This window comes from Protopterus annectens, chromosome 1.part1, assembly GCF_019279795.1.
Source record: "Protopterus annectens isolate FY-2018-M chromosome 1.part1, PAN1.0, whole genome shotgun sequence".
Taxonomy (NCBI): domain Eukaryota; kingdom Metazoa; phylum Chordata; order Ceratodontiformes; family Protopteridae; genus Protopterus; species Protopterus annectens.
Window position 1 is genome coordinate 437,031,790 of NC_056726.1, and position 10,566 is coordinate 437,042,355.

The 10,566-nt window shown below is 44.1% G+C and overlaps 1 protein-coding gene across 1 annotated transcript in view; it reads left to right on the forward strand.

Annotated features, from left to right (window-relative positions):
• RANGAP1 (Ran GTPase activating protein 1) overlaps window positions 1-3,678 on the forward strand; it is a 1,872,200-nt gene extending 1,868,522 nt beyond the window's left edge. The window contains exon 12 of the mRNA XM_044087098.1: window positions 2,721-3,678. Within this exon, the coding sequence (XP_043943033.1) occupies window positions 2,721-2,787 (67 nt within the window). The 3' untranslated portion in view covers window positions 2,788-3,678. The remainder of the gene's footprint in view (window positions 1-2,720) is intronic.
• Window positions 3,679-10,566: the final 6,888 nt, after the last annotated feature.

The window sequence follows — 10,566 nt, forward strand, 5'->3', positions numbered from 1 at the left end:
GGTATGCTCAGAATTAGTCCAAAATGACAAAAAATACACCAAACCCACAGACATTGCCAACATCCTAGCTGACAGGTTCAGTGCAAACTCCCCCCCCCCCTCACCAAAAGGGCAAATATCTATCCCAGCAGAGTGCTGCCCCCTGACATCTCAGATAAGATCTGCCCTCTCCAAAGCAAAAAAACACAGCATCAATGGGACCAGATGGTGTCCCGGGCTGCGTCCTACATGAACTCCAAGAAGAGCTAAACCCAAACATAAAACTACTGTTCAATCTCAGCCTTACTACAGGATATGTACCCAAAGAGTGGCGTACAGCAACAGTGGTCCCTCTCCACAAAGGTGGTGCCTCAACGGATCCTGGAAACTATCGCCCCATAAGCCTGACTAGCTTGGTCTGCAAAGCTATGGAAAGGATCATCATGGACCTCATAAATAAAGATATTGGGGACCTACAGACACTGCATTCCTACCCAGTTCGGCTTTGTTAAGGGCAGATCCTGCCTCTTAAACCTAGTTGATTTCTTTGAAACAGTCACCAAGGTCATTGACGAGGGGAAGGTGGTCCACACAGCCTACCTGGACCTCGCAAAAGCCTTCGATACAATACCCCACTCAGGCATTATAGATAAGCTCACCAGCTTAAATATAAACCCCTATATCACTAGATGGGTTGCAAACTGGCTCAAGGACAGAGAACCCACATGGTTAGAATTGCTGGAGCCATGTCAGACTTCAAACCAGTTACAAGTGGCGTCCCACAAGGCTCAGTCCTGGGACCTCTCTTGTTCGGTATATATTTCTTGGAGGTACAGGCCAACACGAAAGGACTGTGGCTGACCATGTTCGCAGATGACTGCAAACTGGGTGCCATAATCGACTCTCCAGCCGACACAAGCATCCTCCAAAAGGGCCTCATAGAAACAGACAACTGGTGCCAGAGCCATGGCCTCAAGCTAAACGCCAAAAAGTGTATAGTCATCCCCTTTGGCAAAAACAAAGTGCCCACAAATTACTACATAGGTGGTAATCCATTAAGTACAGAAGAAGTAATTAGGGACCTGGGGACCCAAGTTGATGGCAATCTCTCATTTGACAACCACATGGCCAAAGTGGTTAGAAAAACATTTTATATAGCCCACCTAATCATGAAGGGATTCACATCTAGATCAGGGGAGGTCATCGTGCCTCTTTACTCATCCCTCATCAGGCCCATAATTGAGTACAATGCCCCTTTTGGGATGTACCTTACCAGACACCTGCAGCAACTGGAAAGACCCCGAAAGTACCTCACCAAGAGGATCTAAGGGCTCAAACAGATGCCATATGCTGCCTGGTTAAAGAAACTCCAGCTCTACTCAGTGGCATTATCGCCTGCTCAGAGGCAATCTGTGCCTGACGTATAAAGCCATGTCCAACCCGGAATTAATGGACATGCTACACGCTCGAAAGGCTTGAACCTCAGCACTGAAATAAATAGGACATGCTGGAGGGACAGATTCATAACCCAGAGACTCCCTTCACTCTGGAATAAAATCCCAGTCCAGGTTAGGCAGTGTCCCTCATTGACTCTCTTCAAGAGGAATCTTGATGAGTGGATGGGAGATAGTAGGTTTACCCCGGGTATCATTTCTGTGTCACTGTTAGACAGAGGCACAGTATACTAACCTCAAAACAAGGCATAGCAAAGTTAATTTAAAATGTGTGGCGAAAGCCAAACACACTCTGGCTAGGCTTATAAATGCCCTAGGGCAGATAGCCTAGTATGAACCTATGAAGCTATCACCTGTCCACTCAGGATTGGCAGTGGAGTTTTACAGTGTCAAGTTGCCAGCCTGGCGCCCAACCTTCCACAGAAGGCACACATACGCACTCAACTCACGCCTAGGGCCAATTTAGAGTGTTCAATCCACCTACAGCATGTCTTTGGGATGTGGGAGGAAACCCACACGACCACAGAGAGGACATGCAGACTCCACACAGAAGGCACCCCAGCCGAAGATCGAACTGGAGAACCTCTTGTTGTGAGGCAGCAATGCTAACTGCTGCACTACCACGTCCGCCCTGCCTGTATATTAAAATTACTGGGGAGAAAAATTAGGAACAGTCCCTATCTCATCTTCAGAGGGCAGAGCTAAGAAGCTACCTTCACAGGTGTCAACCGGTAAATGGATTATATTGGTGTACATTGTTAGCCGAGCCAAAAATTTGAGATTGTTAGGTACCATCTTTACAAGTTTATTTCTGATAGTTTCTGCTTCAGTATGCAGATGCGTGTTGCTTCACTGAATAAAGTAGAAAAAAATTAGTGCAAGAGGAATGGACTTCTGTTAATACCAAAGGCATGACATAATTAGGGCAGTCACAACTGAATAGCTTTTAAAGATGCCTTTGGCCATACAGTCCCAGAACTTGCTGACATCAGTTCCAGGTGATTTACTTTTGGGAGAGCCAAGCACAGGAAGATGAACACCTCTTATAAAAGTACTTTGTGCAATGGTTTGAGTCTGACAGCTTCTCATTTGGAAAATATAATTTTGTGCCTGCTGGTTAATTTCTACTTTTGCCTGCTTAGCCCCCCTCGTTGTAGAAAACTGTACTACTTTTTATCCACTTAGTAGTAATGTCTTTTTGGAAATATTTGACTTGGCAAAATGGCATATACCCAACTAAGGTTTCATCTGAAAGTGTTTAAATGTAAATGTTCTCTTCTTTTTCAGGCCAAATAAAGCACTGGATTCCTGCTCGTTAGCACGACATACACTACTGCAGACTCTGTATCATTAAACCTTTCAGCAGATGAAATATTCAACATGACAAACGCTCTTAATCCACACATCAGGAAAATAAATACTTCAGGAATGAACTGCCTAGAAAGGGAGATTTTCCAGTAGCTAGGATTTTGTTTCTGTTGTGGATATCTGCTGCTTCTATAAAGGATTAAACTATTTTTATTTCTATCAGCAAACAGTTTGTCAGCTGTTTAGTGAGACTCTGACAGCTGGCTTTTTCATCCAAGGTTCATAGTCTTACTGCCTGATCCCATATTCCTTCAAATCTGTTGAGTAATTTTCTGGAAAAAGTTATCTGGGATTCGTGATTTGAGAATGCTTTAAATGGGTGTACGTTTACATTTGAAGTTAATGTAACCTACTTACTGCAGTTTGGTCATGGTACTTTACAGCAGCCTGTGGTGGCGGTTTGTGTTAAGGGTTGTTGATTTTTTTCAGCAGAATTGTGGACTTTGGATAATGTGCCTCAATTTCTTCTTATGACCTAGTATTTTATTCTGAAATGTGCATATTTTTTTAAATTAAAATATTTTATGTTAAAAATGTAAAAAATTATCTGGGTACATAAGTTGAGATAGAACAGCTTGTGAAGTGGTAAGCTTCCTTATTTAGCAGCAGGATCATCTGGTAGATCTCCCTGTCCTTTAGAGAGATTTGTAACATCTCCTTGGGATACCAGCTTCAGTTTTATGGAGAGGTAAAACATTTGCTCATAAGTAGGCACTTCGTACTTTATTGCATTAGTCAGCAAGTCATTTTTTTCTTGAATCAAGAATGTTTCACTTTGATGTAATATAGTATGCCATAAGTTGCTTACATGACTAGAGAGTTCCCAAGCACCAGTACCAAATATTAGATCAGAAAGTAATAAAATGATGAAAACAGATAATGTTGCTTGACTGAATTTATTCAGGGACTAATAAGCTGGTGGTATTAACATTTTTCATCATGGTCGTCCACTTCAGACTCATAGTTCTTAGGTTCCTTGAGACAAGGAATAAATAACTCTCTTTCCAAGAACATTTTTAACTTTACTCTTGGTTTTCTATGGTATCATGTACATTAGTGTTCTTTCTTTGTTTCTAAATGTTAATTCATTGTTCATTTTTTTTAGATGGCTATTATTCTGCAGAGTGATAGTTTGACTGAATGTATCTGTAATGAGGGAGTTGGATCCATTCTTCTGCAGAATGATAGTCTGTGACTGAATATGTCCGGAATGAGGGAGTTGGATCCAATCAACCTCGTTTAGATTATAAATGTTAGAATGCCTTTGGTGGTGGTGGTGGTGCCTTAAGCAGCACGCACTGAATTTTAAATATTTCTTAGCCCCCCCCAGGAAGAGACCTTTACCTATAGTAATTTAAATTTTACATTGCACAGTAATAGTTAAAAAGAGACACACACCCTGCAAAGGGGAAACTAATATTTACATACACTGCAAAAATGGTTGACCAGGGAGTAGTCATTTTGATGAAGGAATTGAGGAGATTAACATTTGGTCAAAACTCTCATGAAAAGTAGATTTCCCACATAAAGGCTTTGAAAATTTTCACATTAATTTCTTTTTAGCTTTTTAAGTTTATTTCCTGAACTGATGTCTTTTTCATTCATTCCTGAACCTTTGGACTTCGGATCCGACCTGGGATCTTACTTCAGCCTTCTCTTAGAGTTTGGATCCGTAGCTCGAGCTGCTGCCCTTACCCATAATCCTCTTCCAAGGTGCCAGATTACCTCCGATATCTTTTGCTGCTTCCAGCAAACAGATGATCTTCGTGTTTCACTGTTGCAGTCATCACCTGTGAGTTATCCCTGCTGTGGTAGCCCTCGGCCGGCCCGAATACCAGAGTCAGTGTTTTTCTGTGTCTGCTGCTGTCACCTGTAGTCTGTCGTCAATGCTATAAAGCAAGGCAGCCGACGCCATTGCATCAGTCTTTCTTGCTACCAGAGTGTGAATTACAGCTGAAAATGTGTAATGCGAAGTACCCCGTTGGGAATCCTTTTTTTCTTGCACTAATCAGTGTCCGAAAAAGTTAACAATTGTCTCTGCCTGTGGAAAGCAGATCCCACACCGAGACTTCTATTCGTACTGTGTCACTTGTTTAGGCCCAGACCATGACGTCCTCTGTTGCCAGTTCTGTGCCCTCTTTAACGCGAGAACCATTCGCCGTAGAGCTCTTATTGTAGACTGGTATTTTAGTCTTCTGTCTTCGCATTCGAAATGGTATCTGTCAGCCAACAATCCGTAGACATTCCGAAAAAACGCAGAGGTGAAGATAGAGACAGACCACACAAGACTAAACCTTCCTTTAATTCTACCGCTAAGCAGGTCGTGAGTTCTCCGGAATTCCGTGAGGCGCTTTCGCAGCCTCTGATGCCCAGTTCGATATGTGCGCAGTCCTCTACAGAGACCTTTTCGGAGTCCGGTATGCTGCAGAAATCTTATTCATTTTCCGAGCCTTTGGCTGTCTCTGCCTCTGTTAGGTCAGGAGCCACGATGCAGGTACCAGCTTCCGAGAAAGCCTCTTGCACTACCGAATCTAGACAAAAAAAGACGTCTTCTCATCCGACTACCGTTTCTCTGAGACCGATGGATACTCTTAGGCCAAGAAGCCAGGCCACTTATAGAAAATCTGCCTCTAGCCACCATCTTGCTCCTGCTCCACCCAAGCAGAAATGCTTAAAATGGCGGAGGATCTCATCTCCCTTATTAAGGGTAGTCGAGCCACAACGTCTAAAAGGATGAGACCTCCTTCTCCTGAAATTGACAGAAGAGGATTCTGAGGAATCTGATTATTCACATTTTGAAGAGAAACAACAACCTCGGACCGTTTGAGGATTCAGATGCAGAGGAATCCATTTCTTCTGCCTCCCCACCAGAATACCTTTCCTTTGGGGAACACTTCACACCTTCAGCAAACATTTCCAATGGGAATATTAGGATTTCCCCCAGTCTAAGAAAAGGCTTAGAGTTTCTGGACCTGCCGCAGCACAGATCCCGGCCATCCCCCACTATTTTAGAAGTGGTGGATGATGTTTTCCATGAATCCAGCTTTAGCCCCCCCTGACGCCCTCCCTCCTGCCCCCAGTAAACCTGACAGGTATTAGAGTACCGGATTCTCACAAATCCCTGTACAGAAATCCTGCTGTAGACCCAGATATCATTACACAGGGACCTAAAGGAGCTAACACTAGTTCTGCCAAGAATCTTATTCCTTCTGGCAAGGATTCCAGACCTCTGCACAGATGGGGTAAAAAAGTATACACCTCTGCAACCCTAGCTATCAGAGCATTCAACTCTCAGTTCCATATGTTAAAATATCAACAACACTTTCTAACTATTAAAACAAAAGATTTCAACCTTTCATGACTGCGCCAATTCGAGAGAGTTAGAAGATTTAGTGTACTCTACTTGTCAAGTGGCCAAACACTCATTACACTGTGGATATGATACCCTAGAAGCCTCAAGCAGGGCAGCAGTGTCAGGATCTGGCATTAGGAGACATGTATGGTTGAAGGAACAACCTCTTCCCTGATCATGTCAAGTCTAAATTAATTGATCTCAGTACTCCGAAATGGCTTTAAGCCATCTGACTACTGATCTTCCGAAAAAATGTATGGATAAAGACAGAGACAGACCGCATAGGTCCAAAACTGCCGACGACGCTTCCATTAAACTAGTCGCAGTACTCAGTGAGGTGCTTTCGCAGCCCTTGATGCCCGCTTCTACAGATTCACGGTCCTCTGCTGAGACCCATTCGGAGTCTGGTATGCTGTGAGATGCTTCTTTGACTATGGAACCCTGCGGATGTCTCTACCTTGGATGGGTCCAGAGCTGCTGTGCAGGCACTGGCTTCTGAGGGTGTATTCAGGCCTACGGATTTTCATATCTAAGTGACTACTTCGCTTCAAGCTAACCAAATTCCCCAGGCCTAAAGCTTGCACTACGCCTAGAAAAACAAAGACCAAAGCATATTCTCAGGCTGACATGCCTCAGAAACAAATGATTAGAATGGCTGAAGACCTTAGTACCTTAATTAGGGGAAGCCAGACTTCCCCCTCTGAGTCCTAGAACTGATTTTCCTTCTGATCAGGATTCTGATATCTCTATTCCTTCTGACTACCAGGATTTACCCTTATCTACTTATGAGGATTCTGATGCAGAGGATTCCATTCCTCCTCCTTCCCCTCCAGAAGATTTTTCTTTTGGTGAAACCTTGCATACCCTTAGGGAGCATTTCTGCTGGGAAAGCCATAACTATTCTCAGTCCAAAAAGAGACTTGGGGAATTCTTAAACCTGCTTCAGCACAGGCCTCTTGCTATCCCTCCTACTCTGGAGATTGTAGATGATGTTTTCTTGGAATCCAGCCTTACCCCAGACACTTTGTCCCCAGCTCCCAGGAAACCTGACAGGTACTACGGAGTACCTGACTGACAAATTCCTCTTTAAGACTCCTACTGTGGATCCAGAGACAATTTACCAAGGACCTAAAAGCATTAAGGCTACTACTGCCAAAAATCCTACCCCTTCTGACAGGGATTCTAGGGTTTTAGACAGATGGGGTAAGAAGGTATACACCTCTGCTACTCTGGCCATTAGGGGCTTTAAATTGCCGGTTTCATATGTTAAAGTATCAGTAACATATTATGGGACTAAACAGAAAATTATGTTTATTCCTGACTGTGAAGAGTTAATGCATTCTGCTGAAAAAGTTGGTAAACATACTTTGTAATGTGATAACCAAAGAAGAATTGAACACAAAACACCCACACAACGCGCAGTTCCGGTACAATAAAGGCGGTCTCAGTGTTCGAGGACCGGACTGGTCCTAAAATAATCCCAAAAGTCCAATGAAAAGTAAAAAAGTGTTTTATTACACTAAAGAAAGTACACAAAATAAAATGTTAAAAAAAATTGTTTATTCCTGACTGTGAAGAGTTAATGCATTCTGCTGACCAAGTTGGTAAACATACTTTGTAACATGGTTTGATGCTTTAGAAGCATCTTGCAGGGCTGCTGTCACTGGGTCTGTACTTAGAAGACATGCTTGGCTTAAGGAACAAATCTTGCCAGATCATGTTAAACCCAAATTACTGGATGCACCCTTAAACCAAGAGCAACTGTTTGGCAACAAATCAGAAGTCGTCCTTAAAAGAATGGAGGAAAAGCCAAATCTATGCAAACTGTTAAAGATTTCTTACAAGTACAGCCACCTAGATTCAGTAGGCATTGGCCTTCAAAGAAATGGTCCTTCCAGGCCTTCAATCCAAACCCAGGAGCAGCAGACCACCAATAATTCAGTCTCGGACTATGCACAGATCTAAGCAGTGGGGGGCTCCCACTCCCAAAGCAGGGAGTAGTAAGCCTCACCCCCCTATGGAAAAAATTGCACATTGACATCCTTATCTCTTCCAAGCCATGCTCAGCTACTTGCACCTTTAGGAGGATAGCTCGCCCTGCATGCAAGAAACTGCGAATTCATTACCCAAGACAAATGGGTTGTAAACATAGTTTCCCTAGGATAATAGTTTCCCTAGGATAACAGATTCCATTTCCCCAAGTGGATGGCGAGACCTCCCCCCAAACCAGTGGGCGGAGGCCCAAAAACAAGTGCGCTCTCTCTTCAGCATCAAGGCTATTCAGCCTGTCCCTGCAGAACAAAGGGGACAAGGTTTCTATTCGACTGTTCCTGGTTCCCAGAAAAGAAAACTTTTGGTGTCCTATCCTGGACCTGTCTATCCTCAACATCTTTTTGGTGGTTCCAATATTCAAAATGCTAACTCTTCAACAGCTAGCTTATCTGCACATCCCAATCAGGGAATCTTGCAGGAAATACCTACGCTTCAGGGCAGGCTCCATGCACGATCAGTTCTCTGCACTTTCCTTTTGGCTCATCTACTGCGCCCAGGGTATTCACAAAGTTCCTAACTCCAGCCATTGCATTTTGCAGGCAGAGGAATATTCAGATTTACCCATATTTGGACAATTGCCTGATTCAGGCAGAGAGTCGGGACTTGCCATTGCAGCACCTGGCATTTATAGAGAGACTTCTAACTTCACTGGGATACACCATCAACGAGAAGAAATCACAGCTATTACCTGTCAACAGATTGTATTCCTGGGAGCAAGTTTGAACACAACTTCCCAGATGGCGTTCCTCAATTACAGAGAAGCAAGTTTATTTGACAACGTACTGGCCACAAAATCCCAGCTATCTTGCAAGGAAAATCCTGCAAGCCCTGGGGTTCATGGCCTCTTGCATTCTGCTAATACCGTATGCAAGACTGCATATGAGGAAACTTCAGTGGTATCTAGAAAATCTATGGTGTCAACATTCTCAGGACCTGGAAACAATGATTCCTATCATTCTTTGCCTAATGGCAGAGTTCCTTTGGTGGGCAGAGGCCTGCTACCACAACAAGGGACTCCCTTTCACTCTACCCCCTACCGCCCAAACCCTTACAGACGCATCAGACTATGCATTGGGGGCTCGCAGGGCAGTGCATTCAGGGCAAATGGAACCCAATACAAATGCACCTGCATATCAATCAAAAAGAAATGTTAGCTGTACAGAATGCTCTGACAGCCTTCAAAGACCTTATTTTTCCAGGACAACTGTTAGTAAGGACAGACACCACAGTTGTGTGGTACATAAACAAGCAGGGGGGGAACCCATTCCTACCCACTCTGCAGACTAGCCATGGCTCTGTGGAACACAGCCTTGAGCAACCAAGTGTGAACCTGCAAGCTCAATTCCTGCCAGGCAAACTAAATTCACTGGCAGACGATTTAGAAATCTCATGGATCCACACGAATGGAAAAATATTCAAGCTCTTGAACAAGTGGGGGACACCAGAGGTAGACCTGTTTGCCTCCCTTCAAAACTACCAATTGAACTAATACTGCACCAGAACTCCCCACAGTCAAGCTTGGAAAGTGGATGCCCTGTCCTTTACCTGGGAAGGCCTCTCAGTTTATGCCCCCCCCCCCCGCCTCTCCTCTCGAAGTTCCTTCTAAAGGTCAAAGAGAACAAGCCAAGGACAATACAGATTGCACTGGACCGGCTAGCCAGCACTGATACCCCCTTTTGCGCAGTCTTGACAGTGCTACAACCATGGCACCTGCCTCAGACCCCTTCCCTTCTGTCCCAGCAGGTTGGCCAGATTCTGCACCCTCAGCTTCGAACCCTAAACCTTGCAGCCTGGCTAATTCCCCGAGCTCACCTCTAGCAACCCTCAGTAAGCAGGTGATGGATGTCATTTTTGTGGCAAGGAGGCCTAGTACTAGAAAATCCTATTCAGAAAAGTGGAAAAGATATTGTTCCTGGAGCCAGGCTCAGGGGATGGGCACAACGATGCCCAGCTTACCTCATATTCTAGATTATTTAACAGAAATGCTCCACAAGGCAGATTTTCTCTTCAATTAAGATTCATGCCTCAGCCATATCAACTCATTATAATACTGAGCCCACCCCTCTTCTCTCATCCACTGCTAAAACCATTCCTTAGAGGGGCCAAAAATTTAAGGCCCCCCCACAGGAGAGCCCCCACTCCAGCCTGGAACCTTAACTTTGTGTTGGAAAAACTTAGTCTTCCTCCCCTTTGAATCAGCTGCTAATGCAGAGTTGAAATTCCTTTCTTGTAAAACAGCTTTACTTCTAGCCATCACTCCTGCAAGAAGAGTGTCTGAACTGCAGGCCCTTATGGCAGTGGAACCCTTCATTATCTTCCATGCGGACAGGGTTTCCCTCAGGACTAATCCAGCGTTTATGC